Genomic DNA, 21,626 nt, shown 5'->3' with positions numbered 1-21,626 from the left:
GCGGGCTTGACCCCATTGCTAGGTATGATGTAGTCCTCTCAGAACTGTGATTGGTTGTCACAAAAAGAGCAAAGAGGAAAAATAAATGCGCTCTGCGCTCCTAGTTATGGATGGACAGTAAAATCAACAGATCATATTAACTGTATTAAGAAATGTGTAATTGTGAAAATAATTTAATGTCATGATGATGAAACTCAGCAAAATTAAATGATTTGTTACACAGCTTTAAAATGTTTGAACGTACCTCATTCACATGCCGATTATTATATTGATTAGCTTATTGTTATGTTTACTTTCCATGCTGTGAGAAGCGCTGGTACGTGCTGCAATCCAAAGCGAGAGCGGAGATTGCAGCACACAAGCAAAGCAAAGTTTTTTTCTCAAAAAGGTGAGTTTAGGCTATGGTTGCTGACATCGCTGACTTTGATATTAGTAATTGTATGAATTTCATGGAATTTACATTTTTCCTGCAGCCAGGAATCGCAATGTTGTGATGACCTTCATCTCAGGAGTTACTATGTTACTACGCTGGGTGGGAAAAGTGAACTCATTCCTGATGAGGTCAACCACAAACATTGTCCTTGCACAATCAAGCCCATAGCCGCGTGTAATTGACTCCCTGCCATTCAACATATGGAGAATGTTTCTCCTTCCTCTGTCTTTCCGCCATCTTGTCCGTTTAAGACACTCTTAGGCTTTTTAAAAGCCCTCCTCTTAACAGTTTTGCACAATAGGAGCTGTCTTAAGACCTAAGATGTTTTGTGAATAACTTATCTTACCAAGGGAAAATTCTAAGAAATATCTAAGATTTCAAAGATTTTTCTTAGAATGATGTCACTAAGAGCTACTTTTAGCCTTAGAATGCTTTGTGAATATGGGCCCACACTTTAATAACTTTCTGGACTCTGCCACCAGTAGTCTCTATGTTTGTGGTGAAAGTGTTGAGCTTGCAGAAAGAGTCACTTAAGTCAGCAGTGACATTCATGTCTCTGTCTCTGTCCCTGGCCTTAGACCCAACCACCATGACACATCCCTTTGATACATCTGAAGGTTTTCAGCTTTGCAGAAGGCCCACGTTTTGCTCAGCTGTCGGGAGGAATAATTCCATATTTAAACTCGTGATAAGACATTCTGCTTATGTGAAAGTGAAATATGCCTGAAGAACGAGCCGACATGTGCACTAATGCACAATCAACACACACTAATGCAGAGATCCCAGCGTCAGCCTGCTGACGTTTAACACTTTGTTTCACGATAAAAGGCTTTAATCTGAGGTAAACAACCTGGCAAATGACATTAAGTGAAATGATGTATTTTGGAATTTGGATTTTACTTTTGGAAGAATCCTTGGGTACCGGTAGAATTACTTTTTGTTAAACAAACAGGTACTTAGGGAGACTCTGAGGAGGGAACTTCAGCTACAGCATTTTGGGCATGTGCAACATTTCTCTGGGCATGCTTCAGCAGCCAGGTGCCTCAGTGTTGAGAACCCCAGGAACTGGTCAATGGGATGTCCAAGTTTCACCTGTATGGCATCAGATTAGTGCCAAAAGTACTCGTGCGATAAAACATGCATTTTGGCATATTATATTATTTCACACGCATAGATATTAACTGCAAGTGCGCAAATTATCTCTATGCGTGCACGCACTCAGAGTAAACTGCTCCCCAAGTGAGGAAAAAAGTGCTGCGAGCAAGGAGGAATATGTGACCAGCACGCCCCACCCTCTTGAAGTGGATTTCTGCTCTCTCGCTTGAAACTTTTGGTAGATAGACAAGCTACTTTCAAGAACTGGTGACGGATTAGCTGTCTGCCAGGGCTGTTCCCGGTGTGTGGTGGATGCGGCATCGGTGCATAATCCCAGATGTTAACTGAATAAAAGTCTATGATAACCCTCAGCCTGTTGTGACTACTGACTTTGTTGTGATGTGGACAATTAGCTGCAACAAAGTACTTGTGATTATTTATACAACCAAGAGCGACAGGAATTTTGTTGCACACACAGTACGGCTGTTCTACACAGGCAACCATTTTAAGCTATGATGCAATACAGACACAAATTCATCATTGCATGGTTACGACAAACACACATTAAGGATGTTTGGGCAATGGCTGGGCTTTTGGGGTGCCTGTAACTAGTTTAAAATAAAACAGATGGGACAAATGAACAAATACAGTACACAACAGAAGTGAGTATCCATCTGTGCAGTAATTTTTAAGGTATAATGAGTCAAAATTCTATCACCTCTCAATAATTGCAGTAAAAAAAAAAAAAAAATGTAGAAAGACTACATTGAAAATACAGCACCCAAACTAAAAACTCCATGCAGTTATGCTTTTATAACACATCTCAAAAATCACTTTTACAGCTATTTTTTTTTTATTTACTGAAGATGGTTAGAAGATTATTTCCAAGTTACTCAATATTTCTTGAACATAATTTAAATCAATTGGTAATGAACAGAAACAGCATGGTAGTGTATGCTTCCAAGACAAGGTACCTAGAGTCACAAGCTTCTGTAGATGCAAATACATAAACTGAGCACATGGCAACTTTTTGCTGTTGCTTCACCAGTTACAGCTTCATGGTAGAGTGGCACAAACAAGAATAAAAAAAAAAACGAGAGACAGCAACAATAACTTTAGGCCCCCTCCCCGAATTAAAACATCATTGTGACAGAAGGATTTGTGGGCTGCATTAATCCCAGGACCTGTTGTTGCTTGGAGCCTCCCTTAGCAAATTAGACCCATGTGAGGTTACAGACAAGGCGCGACTCAAAAAAATAAAATAAATAAATAAAGAGACTTTTCACGATTGACACAATAATGGATAGAGTCACCTCGCCCAGATTAGGTAAACCAGAGCCTCCTCATGGAGTCAGGTCTTTTGCAGGGGAGGAGCTTGCGGGGCCACATCCTCAGCCATGGGGCTCGGTTGGGCTTAGCCCACAGAAACGACATGGGGGCACCTCCACGTGGGCTCGCCACCCACATGGACAGAATAAAGGGTTTGATGTTCCCAATTCAGATCAGGGAGACAGACACCCTCTCTACTTTTAAGATTAGGCTTAAAACTTTCCTTTTTGCTAAAGCTTATAGTTAGGGCTGGATCGGGTGACCCTGAACCATCCCTTAGTTATGCTGCTATAGACGTAGACTGCTGGGGGGTTCCCATGATGCACTGTTTCTTTCTCTTTTTGCTCTGTATGCACCACTCTGCTTTTAATCATTAGTGATCGATCTCTGCTCCCCTCCACAGCATGTCTTTTTCTGGTTCTCTCCCTCAGCCCCAACCAGTCCCAGCAGAAGACTACCCCTCCCTGAGCCTGGTTCTGCTGGAGGTTTCTTCCTGTTAAAAGGGAGTTTTTCCTTCCCACTGTAGCCAAGTGCTTGCTCACAGGGGGTCGTTTTGACCGTTGGGGTTTTACATAATTATTGTATGGCCTTGCCTTACAATATAAAGCGCCTTGGGGCAACTGTTTGTTGTGATTTGGCGCTATATAAAAAAAAAATTGATTGATTGACTGATGTTCTACGGGCAGTAGATGGCAAAAGGCCAGATGAAAAGAAACTCAGGTATGGTACCTGACTCTTCAACCGTCGAACATTACCTCTTTGTTGAAGGAGCCGGAGCTTATGCAGGAGGTAGAGTGATACCAAAGAAATACAGTCTCCCCCTCTCGTTTATTTAAATCAAAAAAGGCAGTTCAATGTTGTGTTTCTCGTTATACACCAGAAAATACAACAGCTTGTTACTGTTACTGTTAGGAGTTATATTTACTTATTGGTAAGTTAACTTAAGGACTAACCTACTATTCTGAAAGTAATAAGTATTAGATTAATTGAGAAAAAGGAATTAGATCAATTAATGGGTAACAACCATATTTAGTTGTAGTTCTATTCCTGAACAACTGCAACAGAATATTACCAGTGTTTTTCAAAAATAGTTGACCAGTTCAACTAATGAAAACTACCTACACTATAAATGTATGGAAATGTTAGAATTTTTTGGTTGTGCCAGTCAAGTTATTTCACCTTTTTGAACAGCTCCTGGAAAAGCAGAGAGACACAAAAACATTTACCAGTGGAGGACGGGAGGCTGGCAGAGGCGGCAGGAGAGGAGAAATCAGCAAAGCCACCAATGAGGTCTGGACCTCCACCTGGATAGAACACACAAGTGAATGGACACACATGGCAACAGAAGAAAGAAAGACACCCCCCCCCCCCCCCCCCCCCCCAAAAAAAAAAAAAAACCCAAATCAAATCTTTAATACATTTCTGTTCATCAAGCAATTCTTATGATGTATGCATTAGTGGTTACCCATTGTGCTTGGTGCATTCTGATTAGACGATGGGTCAATCACTAACAGATCAGCGAGACCACTACTGGAAGACTGCCTGACCGTTGACTGAAGAGGGGGGAAAAAAGAGACTGAAATGAAACGAGTAAAAATGAAAATGTAACATCTGAAACAGTGCGATGTGCACCTTCTCCTCTGGGCTCCTGTCTCCAGTGTAGTGAGCTGCAGCACCCAAGTCCAGAATCTTGCTGCTTGTTGCTCCAGTGCGTTTACGTGTGGTGGTTGTTGTCGTTTCTGTTGCTTGTGTTATCTGGATGCTCTTTGTTGTTACAGTTTCCTCCTCATCTTTGAACTCAATGTTTTCCTGCCTGCCATTCCTCGATGCTCGGTCCTCCTCCTTATCACTATGGCAACCGCACACAGAGATGAGACCTTGTTTTCCTCCACTCACCTTTAACTGTTTTTCAACCACTGCCTGCGTGTTAAATGATCTCAATCAGATCATTTCATTAATCCCAGGGGAAATTGCGTAAATGTTCTCTGAACACTATCATTTAAGGATAAACAAACACACTAGTTTTATTTTTAACTCAGATGTAAAATGTTAACATTAACAAGTCTGATAAGAAAACCTGTGCGTACAACCAATAAAGCAAACAGCAACTATGTCACACACCTTCTGACCACTTAAAAAGCTGTCCAGATAATGGCATAGACGGGGTTCCTACACATTTTCCATGCCAAAATTCCAGACTTTTTCCATACTTAAATTTGCAGACTTTTTAGATGTTACTGTACAAATAACTATTCATTTATTTAAATAAATTATTTAAAAATCCAACTGTAAACAAGTATGATACGATGTGGCGTATCACCATGTAATATACCAAGTTATGGCATAAATTTGTATCAGCACCTCAGGGTAAGAAGGCTACTCTACACTTAAAAATCAATTAAAGAGTGTTTTCACATGACCTCTTGAACCCAGAAGTCGGCCATCTCAGAGATATTGATCTTCCACTCCACTAATCCCCTTTTTTACCGGCCTCTTACTCTTTGTGTTCTAATGCCATCATGGTGAATTACTGTCGTGTCTTTGGCTGCCAGAATAGGTCAGACAGAGATGGACCGGCATTACTACAGACTGCCAAAGGTGATAAAGAATCAGGGTGCAGCTCGTGAAAAACTCGGCGAACAAAGGAGACATCTATGGCTAGCGCGACTGCTAAACTAAATTTTGATGGGAAAAACCTGGACAACATCATGCTCTTACATTTCATATAAGGTAAAACTAACGTGTGAAAGGAAAGATGTTTCTGATTCAGTTGCTAAGAGCGCGAGAGAGGCTAAATTTTTTTCTGTTTGACAGAAATAACATTATCAAGTTCATTATTTGATTTTCAATTAACATCAAAATGAGCAGTAAAGGAAAGAAAAAAAAAAGAGAAAAGTATGTTAGATAATACCTGTGTTAATTCCATATTTTATTATTTTATGTTAGTTATCAAGTGGTTCAAAGTTTCAAGTTTCAACAGAAGAGTTAAGTTTCATTTCCATTATGCATGCGTAAGCATCAGATATAGGGACAGCTTCCCTCTGTCTATGGGGAGCCAGCCAGTAAGATTAGGTTTGTGAGACTAAAACCCACCCACTGTACAGCCTACATTGTCTTGTATACATAAAAGCCATTTGTCGGCCATGTCCGGGGCCTTCAGAACATGGAGCCTTGGTATGGACTGTGTCTCTGGGGACCAGGGCCTGGTTTTTAGCGTGACTTTCAATAAATTCAAATTGAGGAATATATCGATTATGTTCTTTGTAAGGGACAACATTACAGTAAGACCCGGGGGAAAGTAACAAGTACATGTGATCAGATTCATTGTGCTACATGTATTGGACAGACTTAGCCAGCCTACCATAGCTTCCATCAGGCATTTCTCCCCCACAATCCATGACATGTTTTCCTTGGACCCAGCCACAAACAAACTACAGGGTTTGGATTAGAATTTTTGGCCACTGAGTCCTGGGACACAGTAGGTATTGAAAATGTGAGTCCCAAGGCCCAGCGCTGAGTCCCAGCACTCCAAGATAGCAAAGCCATTTTGCACAAGTGCCAAATTCAGTACCCAGAGCCACGAGTTTCAGGAGCTACTCCAGTGTGCTGGGAGCTGATGTGACAAATGATGCCATGAAAGGAAAGTATGTCTGAGATTATGTGACTTTATATTTGAAAAAGATAATGTAAATAAAAGTAAAACCACAACACTGTCGATCTTTTGAAATGTAACAGCTGTTGGATCTAGGTATTCTTTTTGCACATTCACAGTTGGCTGGAAATGTGTTAAAGTGAAGCAGAATAAAATAAACTATTCAAGATTTGTAATTTTTTTTAGAAATCTTTTGTAAGAGCCACATTTTGAGTCATTTTAATTTAAATATGATGCACACTTCACACTTCATTAGTTTGTTGTATTTCATGTCATTTGTTGTCATATATTAGTCATAAGTAGGGATGGGTATTGATAAGATTTTATCGATATCAATACCATTATCGATTCTGCTTATGGATCCGATTCCTTATCGATTCCCTTATCAATACCTCTTGTGAATTTTCTGTGTACTAAAAGTAGGCTTTACAGGTTTTCTATGTCAACAACATTTTATTGAGTCTTAAAGTAAATGAATATGAAATTGGTCAATGGATCCTTGATCTCTGGACATAATAAACTCTGCACGGTGGATCCTTGATCTTTGGACATAAATAGAAATAAAATCTGCAGTTTTTGTCAAAAGCATTTCCTTTCAGACATTATTGGCATGAATGTCTTTCTATATGTCTGGGCTGAGCTCTTGCAGCTGCACATCAGGATATAATTCATAAAGAATGCAGGATGTCTCATTTTGGGAGGAAAAAACATTTTAGTCGATTGTAGTATATTGTCTGTTACAATGTTTGGAAAGAGGTGTCATTTTATTTAAAGCGGCAATTCGTTTTGAAGTTATTAATTCTGACCGGACTCTGTCTCAACAGAGAGCCGCGCAGTGTTTGGCACTGTGCCAATGGAATGGAGAACGATTCTCATTTCTTGACTGCAACAAGATAAGAGTCCCAGTTAGTGACTTTAATCCACACAAAAGTGACTCATGATTAACATATTTTAATGGCTTTGAGAGGGGTGAAGAAGTGTTCCTGCCACTTCTGAAGAGCAGTGAATCAAAGAACCAATGAGCCTGCAGATAGAAGCATTGCTTCACTGTTTCTCGCTTCAAAGTGGAGTCGCACTGCAGAAGCAGTTCATTACAGACCTGCTGCGGGTCCCGGAATCGTTAAGCAAAAACACTATTGATATCGGTGGATCGAATCATTTCTTAACAATACCCGAAAAGAAGCAGTTCTCGATACCCAACCCTACTCATAAGTAATGTTTACAATGTTAAAAACAAATACTGGATGGATATAGCGTTTGCTGCTGTATTCTAAAATTCACATAGAGTAGCTTTAATTTGAGCAGCAGAGCGCTGTCTCAAACATTTAACACAAGGTGTAAATGTAAACTTTTATTAAATGTTTAACTTAATCAAAGCTGTTGTCATTCGATAATTTACTCTGCAGCATGTTTATGTTTAATTAGTCACATGATGAGTCGCTACAGATGTGTTTCTCCAGACTGCCTTAAACATTTTTTCAATTTTAGGTTAGATTTTTGTGAAATTATAGCATATTATAAAGCATTACTCTGTACAGATGAAAACAATCACTGTAGGCAGTATTGCTATCCTGCGAACAATCCATCTCTGAAATCTTATATTAATACATATAAAACATCAAATTAGTAATAAGTAATGTGATGTCATTAATGCACTTGCCATCTTAAATGCGCAGTGATTAAACACAAATGTGGTTCAGTACACTTTGACTTTTAGGTCTTTAGTCTGAAAGACAAAGTAAGTTAACCAATTCCATTCGTTGACTTGGTCGTACATCCAGGCACTTTGTCTGTGAGGTCTTAGCAACGTGCTTAGCGACGCTGGCTGGCATGACGATAATCAAGCTGGGTGGATTGCTTAAGTAGCAGACCGTTTAATTAGATGAGAGGGTTTTTTTTTACATTATAGCTGTTTTTGCTTTTTAAAATGCCTGGCCAATGTGAGGCAGTGGGTTGTACCAACAAAGTGAGAAAGAAAATTAAAATCCATCATGATATTAAAAACAAAAACAGAGTGCAAAATCTGGGCAACATGGCCCTCCTCAGCACAGGCCAATATTTCATAAAGCATAATGATGACACACCAAGAGGATTGTGCATCACATCGATCAGTATCATGTGTTACTTTGGGGGGAACATAATCAGCAGCATGACCCCTCCTGGGGCAGACCAGCAATTCGCAATGCATACACAACAAAAATGATATAAAATACAAATTATTTTCATAAATACCTGGTGTGTCTATGAGGTAGGAATAAATATCAGATATTGAACATCTGGCCATTTTGTAGGATAATTTTTCCATTGTCCAGCTTTGAGTTGGCAGACAAGATGCCAGTCCTCCTGTTGCTGCTAATTTGGTTTTATATCGCTCCCGGGTGATATTATCCAAACCCTCTGAATAGTTGAAGGCTGCATTAAGCTCCCAACAACAGAAATATAACTAAATTCAAACAAATGATTATTGAAATCTGGAATTAAAAAGCAAATACCACTCTCAAACACACACTGTATCTCTATGGTAAAACACCGACAGCCGCATGTTGTCACGCTGGTGAAAGATCTGATGCGGAAGCAAACCGGAAGTGACGTTGGCATGACCGAATCAATTTTCCAAAGATACTGGATAGAGGTGTACAAGCTAGTTTGCTGTTCTATGGTGTCCACTCTAGTGGCCTTTACAGATCTATGCTCAAACACACAGCAGTTTGACTCCGCCTCCTGCTGAAGAGACAGAGTAGCTGACATTAGCGCGGAAAAAAAAAAAAAAAAAAAAATGAAGACAACGTTATTTTAAAAACTATTTTTCAACGTTTGGAATGCGCAGGGCGACCCTGCACATTTTTGAATGACGCATGCATTTGTGTGTCATGGGAGTGAAGTGCATTCTGCATCCCAAGGACATGGTACATTTTATATATTGATTCCAGCCTTATTGATTTTGCATCAGGAATGCAAAAGTGAGAATTCTGAAACTAGTTATACACACCCAAGTTTCTGTAGTTTCTCCAAGTACTCTAATGTATAGGGGCTAGGTGAAAATAATCATTTTTGATGTCTGTGTACATAATGCTAGGCAGTGAACTTTCACTCTCTGATGACGCATATGATGGTATTTCATACGAATCTTCACCACCCATTAATTTCACCTTCATTTCGTATCGTGACTCACTGCTTAGTCCAAGTTTATATTTCATGGCTGTCTCACAAAGGTTTGCAAAGCTTTCATGAACTTTCACTATCTGAGAGTGTAGAACATGCTCTTCTGTAATCTCGATTACTCACACATGCCTCAGAGATGGCCAAACATCTGGGTCACACGCATAATGCTGACGTCAGGGAAACATTCTATTGGGGACCTACGTGAACACACTAGACAGTCTCCACTGATTCAACACAGAAACAAATCACACTGCTGCATGTCTTCACTTGATGAAATATAACAACATAATTCTCTGTGGTCCAATCATTTTATCTGAATTTTAGGCCACATTTTAATGTAAAATGTAGCTGCAAAAACCTGGAAACAAAAATATTTCTCCCTAACTTCCTTTTTCCATACTTATCCAAACCTAGAAATTACTAAAATCAAATTCCATACTTTTCTATAATGAAGAGGAACCCTGCATCCAGAAGGGCACATGTGGACAATGTGTGTGTGTAGGTTCACCTGATTCGGTCAGGCGAGTCATCTCGTTCCTTCTTTCTGAACTTGTTAAGTGTGTCGTCGATGGTACTGCCTATCTTGTCACTGATCTCTCCAAGCTTCTCACTAAAGGGAAACGCTCCTCTGCTCTTATCCCAGTCCTCATCCCATTTATTATGATCCAATTCATTAGCTGGAAGAAGAAAACAAGAAGACAGACAAGGACATAGCAGTAAGAAGGGATCCAGAGAGGGCTCAATGGATAGGTCTAATGTAATAATGGACACTTAAACAATATTCAGAAATGGCTGAAATGTGTGGGCAAATGACAGGACAAATCCCATGACAGAGGCTGTTTCAATCCAGATGTATTGCAAATACTGAATGATATGCATGGTTAGCGGTATAGCCTGAATGATATAACGGTTGGCTGATAATATCGGCCAATAAGAACCTTTTACCAACATATCAGTATGGGTGTAATTTTTGCAGATTTGAAAACTTTTATTTTACCAAATAAGCAATGCAGAAAACACTGTGGCTTTTGGAAATTGAGTCATTACATAGTTTGTCCAGCAGAGTGAGCTCTGATATCATTGTTTACAGTGCTATCAACTATGACTGGGACCCCCTCCACCCCTTGATCATGCTACAAGAGACAGAGGCAAAATGACTAGCTGCCATTCATTTTCAATAAAACTGGGTGCTTTACATCAACAAGAGACAAATGGTCGCTATGCCGCTAACTAGGCGGGTCAAAATAGACAGTCTATTTTATGCAAATGCTGAGCAATGTGGCACAGTGACTGCCAATCCAAGTGAAGGCAGCGTGGCATACATTTGATGATTGTTGGTTCTGATGGTTATTTATAACAAATAATAAACTGCAAAACATCAAACCTCAAATACATTTCATTATGATAAGGGTTTGGATGACGATATGTAATAATAATTTTAATTGCAATTTTACACACACACACACACACACACACACACACACACACACACACACACACACACACACACACACACACACACACACACACACACACACACACACACACACACACACACACACACACACACACAGAGTAAAGTCCCTTCGGCTGCTCCCTTGTTTTCAGTCAGGGTCACCACAGCAGATCAAGGTGGATCTACATGTTGATTTGGCACACGTTTTACGCTGGATGCCCTTCCTGACCCAACTTCACATTACGTGGAGAAATGTGGCAGGGGTGGGGTTTGAACTGGGGACCTTCCACACTGAAACTAAGCATACAAACCACTTGGCTACCACCCCTCTACTATATATATATATATTTTTTCAAAAACTATATGGATTTGATTCATATGTTTTTACGTCAGCCAAGCTTGAACCTTCGTGCACACAAGTTTTTCGACGCCTGTCGGTTGCGTCATTCGCCTGTGGGCAGGCTTTGAGTGAGCACTGCTCCACCCCTCTCGTCGTTTCATTGCGAGGAAATGGCGGCATGATTTGGGCTTTTTTTCCATCAGAAATTTTTCAGAAACTGTTAGAGACAGGCAGCTGGAAACCATTCGAAAAATTTATCTGGCTTTCGGTGAAAATTTTACGGGCTTCACAGAGAATAAGGAGTGTTACTACAGCTTTAAGGACGGCCCACAATGGTGCATGGCGCGCCGCGCTCCGAGCCGCCATCAAGAGGCAGAAACCACCACATCATTTCTAAACAGATGGCTGTGTGGAGCCAGGACCGTCAGGCTTCGCGCGTCACGACCGATTCGCTGATGAAGCGAGACAAAGGAACACCTCCGTTTCGGAGTGCCAGAGGACAAGGTGGGACATGCCCAGCTCTCCACAATTTCTCTTATACTCACTCGACTGGTAAGCATTGAAAGCCGAGATAGGCATGTCCCAACTTGTCCTCTGGCACTCGATGGCGGCTCGGAGCGAGGCGCGCCATGTGCCATTGTGGGCCGTCCTTAAAGCTGTAGTAACACTCCTTATTCTCTGTGAAGCCCGTAAAATTTTCACTGAAAGCCAGATAAATTTTTTGAATGGTTTCCAGCTGCCTGTCTCTAACAGTTTCTGAAAAAATTCTGATGGAAAAAAAAGCCCAAATCATTCCGCCATTTCCTCGCAATGAAACAACGACGAGAGGGGTGGAAAAGCCTGCCCACAGGCGAATGACGCAACCGACAGGCGTGGAAAAACTCACGCATGCGCATGAAGGTTCAAGCTTGGCTGACGTAAAAACATATGAATCAAATCCATATAGTTTTTGAAAAAAATAAAAAGGTCCGTTACTTTTCTAACACACACACACAACTTTGCAGGCACAACATCCAAATTGTAAGCATGAATCTTCTGATTAGTTTGTATGCTGTAACAAGTTGAGTGTGCACAGCGCATTAAATTGAGAGCGATACAGTGACAGACTATGTTATCATGTGTTTATGTAGATAACAGCAAAGACAGAAATGTATATAATGATAACAGAATAGTTTATGTTCGCTCACACAGGAATGAATGACAGCTGTATGTGCTGTCAAAGTAAATTATTTATCTCATGCACTCTAATTAATCACACTGTCAGAACAAATAACTGCACTGTCCCTGGTTATTTTTATAACTGGGCACACTGTAAGATGTGCCCAATTATATGACACCCACCCCCTAACTTTTTTAACCTGAAAGAGTTTTTGATGACATCTAGTAGTAAGGTTTCATACTGCGCCCATCTACCAACCTGTTGGTGTTTACAATTTTTTCAGTCTGATTTGCGCCAAACTTGGCACACAAATGGAGGTGGGTTTCAGAGTTACCCAGCAATGTCAAATTTACCAAAGGTCAAAGACTGAAGCCAATGCCATGCGTACCAACTTGCTATCCTACTCCTCCTTAGTCCATTAGCTGATTTTTACCAAACTTATCTCAGTAAAGCTGCAGCAATTAATCAATTATTAAATTAATCAACAATTATTTTGATAATAATGAAATTAATTGTTGAAGTCTTTGCTTGAGCTGCTGCCCCCGCAACCCGACCTCAGATAAGCAGAAGAAAATGGATGGATGGATGGAATTGTTTAAGTCATTTAAAAAAATCCAAATTCTCAGATTTCAGCATATTAATGTGAATACTTTCTGGTTTATTTTACTACTTTCTGCCAGTAAACGAAGTTGTGGACAAACCACAACATTTGAAGGCATCATCTTGTGCTCTGTAAAAAGGTGATTGACATTTGTCACTATTTTCTGATATTTTATGGACCTAACAACTAATCAATTGTTTTCTTGATTAATCGATTATGAAAATATTCGTATGTTGCAGGCCTATAGTATGGCAGTGAAGGTTGACCCTTAATTTGCTCATAAAGAATTGTTTTAGCCAAGAGACAAGGTTGATTTTCAACTCAACTTGGACCAAAGGTCGAATTTCAGAATTGCAGTTGAAAGGTCAGTCAGAGGTCAATCATTTGGGTGAAGGCCAAGATTATTGGGGTCAAATGTCAGATTGCTGTAGCCCTTACTGTCTTCGTGGCCATAGGCATTATGAACTAGTTGTAAAGAGACAGAACTCACTCACTCATCTTCAACCACTCACTCAAATTAAGGGTCACAGTGGGGTGGGGGGGCTGGAGCCTATCCCAACAGTCATTGGGCTTGAGGCAGGGTACACCATGGACAGTACGACAGTCTGTCACAGGAATACATATAAATAGACAAACACATTTACACCCACATGCATACCTATGGACAATTTAAAGTTTCCAATCGACCTATCCTTCATGTCTTTGGATATGGGAGGAAGCTAGAGCACCTGGAGGGAACCCACGCAAACACGGGGATAACATGCAAGTCCACAGGTGGGAATCAATCCCATGACCTTCTTGATGTGAGGCAACAGTGCTAATCACTAATCCACTGTGATGCCCAAAAAGACAGAACTATTTCACAGAAAAAAGAAAAAAAAAATTATAGAATAAGATTCAACAGCAAGTACACAGAGTACTTTAGTTAAGGCCAAACAACTCCCGGAAATTAGCACTGCAATCAACAGCAATATTACTGCCTCCAACAACCAATGGAAGCAGGTGGGATTATGAGGTCATCCCTGTCTATTTGGCAGCGGTAGATACCTACAGCATATCAAATGTGAAGTAAATCTACCAAATGGTTGCAGATGTACTGATCAAAGATTAGAATCATTTGGTTTCATAATCACAAAATTGGCAAAGTGCCATCTATCCAAATTTTGATAATCATATCAGTCCAGGGTTCAGTTTTTCCACCACACCATATAAAGGAAATCCACCAAGATTCACAATGGACAAACAGCAATACATAAGTGGTTGTAATAGAACCAGTGGGGATAATATCAATACTTAAGTTTCAGAAACAATTTATTTGCTGGCCCAATATTTCAGTGTGTCCAATGAATGCCAATGTCATTGGGGATGTGGACAAAGAAAGCTGGAATATGTCATATTCTAATCCACACTGGATTCAATGTGTCTTAAAAACATGCAGTGAAGTACTCACAGTTCTTGAAGCTTCCTCCTCCCCCCATACTGTCAGAAGAGACTCCGATATATTTGTCTTTGTTCTTCTTGGCCTTTTTCCTCTCTTCTCTGAGTCTGTCATCATCCTGGATAAACTCCACCATCTCTTTCACCTTCTGACGCACATTGATACCCTGATCCTTTCCATTCTCATCTGTACACACGTATACACCACACAGAACTACAAAATCAGGAAAATGACTGAATGAATACACATTTGCTGTGTATATTAATTTTGAAAAAAAAAAGGCCTTTTTGTTCCTTTTTATGATAAAGTTTTGTTGTTCAACTCCACTTTGGTCAATGAAACAATAGTTGGGTTTTCCACATGAGGCTAGAGTTTGGTTGCGAAAACAATGATTCCCGAATGTGTTTTAGGTGACCCTTGAGCTTTCCCATGAAGCCCCCTTTAAGCCAAAAGCTCTACTTGTGATACAGAAATGATAAAAAGATAAAAGGCCAAAAAAAGAGAGAAAAGAATGCACAAACTTTAACAAAAAATATTTATTTTCAGTGACTCACCAATAAAGTGGTAGTTTTCTAGAGATCGTAGGTCATAAATGTGCTCTCTGGCACTTGTGACAACTCTCTCAGACCCATTTCTGATCAGGTAAGCTAGTAGCAGTAAAGCCTGGCATAGTGAAATAAATACAGACGGCAAAATACTGAGTCAAAGACAGACTGAGGAAGAAAGAGAAATCAAGGAATATACCTAGCTTTCCAAAAGTAACAGTGAGAAGACATTTCTAGTCTATAACTGTGAATCTATAAGTGTTTCCAATAATTTCCAAAGCAAATTTAAACAAAAACAATTTGCGCAATATGATGTCCACTGTCACCAAATACGGTGCAAAATATACAACAGAACAAGAAAGCAAAACTTGAATTCAATGATTGTTAGAATGTGGAGATGACTGCAAAACATTTTGTAGGTCCTGAAAATTACTCATAGCAAACTTGAAATACTGTTCTGGAGTCTGCATAAAAAAGCACATCATGTGCCGTGCTGCCACCTGCTGGACACTGGTACCTACTGAATGGCTAAGGAATGTGCTTGTGCATCCACATCAAATTATGAATTTCATTCAAGACTTACAGTCAGTGCAGGGTCTACACAGCAACCAGCACACACATGGCTTTTAATTTTCTGGACTATAAATTGTGGTTACTTATGTATTTATTTTTTACATGTTTGGCTGGTCCTGCGACTTATATTTGGAAAAAACTTGTATATGAATACTGCAATACTATCATCTACGGCCACAAGATGGGACCATCTACATGTATAAGAAGCTGCTGCTGTATACTGATCTGAATAAGGTCTTGTGATTCACACGACAGACGAAGGTGGCAGAAATGCACCATAATGCTGGCAGCCAATCACCATAAACACAAAACAGCAGCTCTGAATGAGGAAAAAAAAAAGCAAAAGCTGAGTCTTAGATAGGGTGACCATATTTTGATCACTAAAAACCAGGACACTCGGCCCCGTATCGCTGACCGAATGGTCCCCTCTAAAAATTGGTCCACTGCGCATGCGTCATTTCGGACCACAGCAGCATGTCTCAGACTGAGTCTCTACACCCAAACCTATCAAAGGGAATAATGTGACTATTAACCATCTGGTGACAAAGGAAAACCTCTTAAATCATTCTACAGTCAGTTTTAAACAGAAACGAGGCAGTTTTAAGCAGAAACGAGGCGATAATCGGTGAATCACTACTGACGGGCCCAAATGACAGCACATTAGCATGAGACTCGGATGTGCTGCAGCGCTTTGATTGCTTCCTCTGTCTTTTATGATGAAATAATACTGTGTTTATGTGGAAATGATTGTTGTACAAAAGCCTCAGATATCTGTTGCTGAGATAGATGATGACTGGAGTGCAGTTTTAAGCAGAAACGAGGCGATAATCAGTGAATTACTGCTGACGCCCAGAAACGATGCTACTGACGCTCTGAAATGACGCATGTGCAGTGAAGGCAGGGGGGACCGATTTTTATGGGGGACTGTTCAGTCTGTGACACTGGCAATGAGATACTCAAATGATACTCGAAGTTTACTCAAAATTCTCAATGATGAAAAACGATGGAAAACCAAGACATTTTCATCACTTTCTAAAAAAAAAAAAAAAAAAAAAAAAAAAAAGGACAGAGCAGGATGTGAAAAACAAGACTATGTCCTGGGAAAACAGGATGTTTGGTCACCTTAGTCTTAGAGAACAAATGAAATTAATAAATCATGCTGTCCAACTGAAAGACCAAACTCTTGAATAAAGGGAAGGAATCACATTCATATTACTCAGGTCGCCACTTGTATGGATTTTGTGGGACAGCCAGAACAGCAGTGGAAGTGCTTCTGCTTTATTATGTTATCCTTTTATTATGATGCTACTGTACCCATTTTACACAATGCCATATAATAATGAATTAAATCAATGAGGAAGATGGCTTTTCACTCTGGGTCGCCACACAAGTGATTTGGCACAAGTTTTACGCCGGATGTCCTTCCTGATGCAACTCCAAATTACATGAAGAAATGTGGCAGGTGTGGGGTTTGAACCAGAAACCTTCTGCACCGAAACCAAGCACACTAACCACCTGGCCACCACCCCTGCTTGAGGGGTGCTAAATGTGAAGTAAGCATCATCTGTTTAGTGGTGACAAGAAGCAGTTTACTTGAGTTCTTTGTGCCTCACACAATAATATTACTTGGCCCATTAGCTTCTTCTTACTAATGCTGTTTACATTGAAAATAGATCATGTGCCAATTAAATTCATTTTGCCTCTTGTTGTATGAAGCAATAGCACCACATTTCAAAAATAAATGTGACTTACAGACCAGTGTAACTTATACATGTTTTATTATTCCTCATGATGCATTTTTGAACAGATATGACTAATACTCTGGTGTGACATATCATCCGGACAATACATTAAATCTTGTAAGTGAAATATGACCATGCCTTTGTGCCAGAAGGTCTTCAATTGATTTATTAACCCTTTGCTGGTAATTGCATCACCATTGGGAACTCACCCCCGATTCACTAGTAATAAAATGACTAAGTAGAAACATGTGAAAAATACATTGAAATGAATTATGCATGTATTCAGGAAAGACATTCCTGAATCTCTACCTTAAACAAAACAGATATTTTATTAAGGACACCATATCCCCCCCCCCCAACTGTGGCACAGTAGTTGCTTGCATATCTTATAATCAGTAGCAGTAGATCTTCTATCCTTATTGAACTTGGGTGGCTCAGGTGGATCAGGGCAGGTCTGTTGCAAACTGCAGTTCAGTAGTGGAAAAGCACTGTCAACAGTTAGAAATCTCAAAAAAAAAAAAAAAAAAAAAAAAATCTAAGCCACACCTCCACCTGATGTCCATGGTGAACTAAAAAAGTTAGTATCAGGGAATACAAATCTAAAAGTGGAGCAGACTCACCCACGTTCAGTCAGGTCTCAGTCAAAAACATAAAATCCAGACCACAGGAACTATAAAAATGTCGCAAGATAAATCAGTCTGCAGGGTGTCCGAATACTCAGTACACATTTCGTAGTAGGCGAGCAGTACCCAAATGCTCTACTAATTCCATAGTGTACAAACAGACTACACAATGCTATCCCACAATGAAGCTAGAGCCTTGTCATCTTTGACTTTTGACTATATGACATACAATAAAATAAATAAATTTGATCTATCTATCTATCTATCATGTACACACACGCATGTCCAACTTATCAAATGTATCTTGATCCAAGAGAAGCAGGAAATGGGGAAGTCAAGTAACTCTTTGAATTCTTGCATAAACAAGCACCAAGACTCAACTCAGTTTGACAAATACCAATAAAACTGAGTAAGGCAGCTATGAAGCAATAACTGAGCTCAGAAACAACCAAGTGACCCCCTAGCAAGAGCATGTCTTACCTTGTACACTCGTCTCCAGTTCTTCTTGTTATCTTTTAGCATCCTGGTCCACAGCATGTTCATTACTTCTGGGAACTGCTCATACATGAAGGTAGATCTAAACACAAACAAATTTGGAGACATTATAGAGCTGAAGAAACTCATGCAGTTAAAAAACTAAAGCCAAATTGTGCCTCATGAACAAAGCCAGTGTTGAAATATGTTACATCTTTTCTCTGTAACAAAACAGACATGCATGTGCATGAGCGATAATGAGGCACACTAATTTGAGCGCATAATTTTTGTGTCTATGGTGTGTTCTCCATACTTTGCTATTTCTCCCATCAGCTGTCCAGATGGTCCCCAAGGGTCATCATTGGTGGCTTCTCTCACCTTGGACTCGATTTCAGAATAGTTCATTACCACATTGGTGCTGATGAAATGAGGAAAAAAAAAATTACACTGAGCAATTGCATGACCCACTCCAGAGATGTAGTGTTTGCGATATACTCGTATATATATTATATATAGATGAGGTGGTGGAGAGTGTGCCCAAGCATGAAAGAGTGGTGATAGGAGCAGACTTCAATGGGCATGCTGGTGAAGGGAACAGAGGTGATGAGGAAGTAATGGGTAGATATGGTATCAAGGATAGGAATGGGGAAGGACAGATGGTAGTTGATTTTGCAAAAAGGATGGAAATGGCTGTGGTGAATACCTACTTTAAGAAAAGGGAGGAGCACAGGGTAACATAAGAGTGGAGGAAGGTGCACACAGGTGGACTACATTCTTTATAGGAGATGCAAGCTAAAAGAAACCACAGACTGTAAGGTGGTAGCAGGAGAGAGTGTCACTAGACAGCATAGGATGGTTGTAGGATGACTTTAGAGGTAAAGAAGAAGAAGAGAGTGAGAGCTCAACAAAGGAAGCTGAAGGAGGAAGACTGTTGTGTGAAATTTAGCGAGCAGGTGAGAGAAGCACTAGTTGGAGGGGAAGCAATTTTGGACAACTGGAAGAGTACTGCAGATGTGGTGAGGGAGACAGCTAGGGCAGTATTGGGTATGACATCTGGACAGTGGAAGGAAGACAAGGAGACTTGGTGGTGGAATGAAGAGGTCCAGGAAAGCATAAGGAGAAAGAGGTTGGCGAAAAAGTTTTGGGATAGTCGGAGAGATGAAGAAAGTAGACAGGAGTACAAGGAGATGCGGCGTAAGGCGAGAAGAGAAGTGGCAAAAGCAAAGGAAAAGGCATATTGTGAGCTGCACAAGAAGTTGAATAGTAAGGAAGGAGAAAAGGACTTGTACCGATTGGCCAGACAAAGGGACAGAGCTGGAAAGGATGTACAGCAGGTTAGGGTGGTAAAAGATGCACATGGTAATGTGCTGACAAGTGAGGAGTGTGTGCTAAGAAGGTGGAGGGAATATTTCGAAGAGTTGATGAATAAAGAAAATGAGCAAGAGAAAAGGCTGGATGATGTGGTGAGAGTAAATCAGGAAGTAAAAGAGATTAGCAAGGAAGAAGTGAGGGCTGCTATGAAGAGGATGAAGAGTGGAAAGGCAGTTGGTCCAGATGACATTCCAATGGAGGCATGGAAATGTCTAGGAGAGATGGCAGTAGAGTTTCTAACCAGATTGTTTAATAAAATCTTGGAAAGTGAGAGGATGCCTGAGGAGTGGAGACGAAGTGTGCTGGTTCCTATTTTCAAGAACAAGGGTGATGTGCAGAGCTGCAGTAACTACAGAGGCATAAAGCTGATCAGCCACAGCATGAAGTTATGGGAAAGAGTAGTAGCAGCTAGGCTTAAAAAACAGATGAAGATCTGTGAGCAGCAATATGGTTTCATGCCGAGAAAGAGCACTACAGATGCAATGTTTGGTCTGAGAACACTGTTGGAAAAGTACAGAGAAGGACAGAAAGAGTTAAATTGTGTGTTTGTGGACTTAGAAAAAGCTTATGATAGGGTGCCAAGAGAAGAGTTGTGGCATTGTATGAGGAAGTCTGGAGTGGCAGAGAAGTATGTTAGGGTAGTGCAGGACATGTACAAGAATAGTGTGACAGCGGTGAGATGCGCAGTCGGAATGACAGACTCATTCAACGTGGAGGTGGGATTACACCAAGGATCAGCTCTGAGTCCTTTCTTGTTTGCAGTGGTGATGGACAGGTTGACAGATGAGATCAGACAGGAGTCCCCATGGACTATGATGTTTGCAGATGACATTGTGATCTGTAGTGAGAGTAGAGAGCAAGTTGAGTCTAGTCTGTAGAAGTGGAGATATGCTTTGGAGAGAAGGGGAATGAAAGTCAGTAGAAGCAAGACTGAGTACATGTGTGTGAATGAGAGGGAGCCCAGTGGAATAGTGCAGTTACAAGGAGTAGAAGTGGTGAAAGTAGATGAGTTTAAATATTTGGGGTCAACTGTTCAAAGTAATGGAGAGTGTGGTAGAGAGGTGAAGAAGAGAGTGCAGGCAGGGGTGGAGTGGGTGGAGAAAGGTGGCAGGAGTGATTTGTGACCGAAGAATATCAGCAAGAGTGAAGGGGAAAGTTTACAAAACAGTAGTGAGACCAGCTATGTTGTATGGTTTAGAGACAGTGGCACTAACAAAAAGACGGGGCAGAGCTGGAGGTGGCAGAGCTGAAGATGTTGAGATTATCTTTGGGAGTGACAAGAATGGACAAGATTAGGAATTAACATATCAGAGGTACAGCTCAGGTGGGTCAGAGAAGCGAGATTGAGATGGTTTGGACATGTGCAGAGGAGGGACCCAGGGTATATAGTGAGAAGGATGCTGAGGATGGAGCCACCAGGCAGGAGGAGAAGAGGGAGACCAAAGAGGAGGTTCATGGATGTGCTGAGAGACGACATGCAGGTGGTTGGTGTGACAGAGGAAGATACAGAGGACAGGGTGAGATGGAAACGATTGATGTGCTGCGGCGACCCCTAACGGGAACAGCCGAAAGACAAAGAAGAAGAATGAATATGTGTGTATATACATATATATATATATATATATATATATAT

The 21,626-nt window shown here is 40.5% G+C and overlaps 1 protein-coding gene across 1 annotated transcript in view; it reads right to left on the bottom strand.

The window, feature by feature from the left end:
- The window catches only part of LOC117517186 (clathrin interactor 1-like), a 51,605-nt gene that overhangs the window by 14,795 nt on the left and 15,184 nt on the right, over positions 1-21,626 (bottom strand). Inside the window, exons 2-9 of the mRNA XM_034178115.1 lie at positions 18,936-19,040; positions 18,629-18,725; positions 15,220-15,328; positions 14,678-14,851; positions 10,180-10,348; positions 4,490-4,706; positions 4,323-4,410; positions 4,084-4,161 (exon numbers count right to left, since the gene is read on the bottom strand). Coding sequence (XP_034034006.1) covers positions 4,084-4,161; positions 4,323-4,410; positions 4,490-4,706; positions 10,180-10,348; positions 14,678-14,851; positions 15,220-15,328; positions 18,629-18,725; positions 18,936-19,040 — 1,037 coding nt within the window. The remainder of the gene's footprint in view (positions 1-4,083; positions 4,162-4,322; positions 4,411-4,489; positions 4,707-10,179; positions 10,349-14,677; positions 14,852-15,219; positions 15,329-18,628; positions 18,726-18,935; positions 19,041-21,626) is intronic.

Source organism: Thalassophryne amazonica, chromosome 9, assembly GCF_902500255.1.
Source record: "Thalassophryne amazonica chromosome 9, fThaAma1.1, whole genome shotgun sequence".
Classification (NCBI taxonomy): Eukaryota; Metazoa; Chordata; class Actinopteri; order Batrachoidiformes; family Batrachoididae; genus Thalassophryne; species Thalassophryne amazonica.
This window is presented reverse-complemented; position numbering and strand designations above follow the sequence as displayed.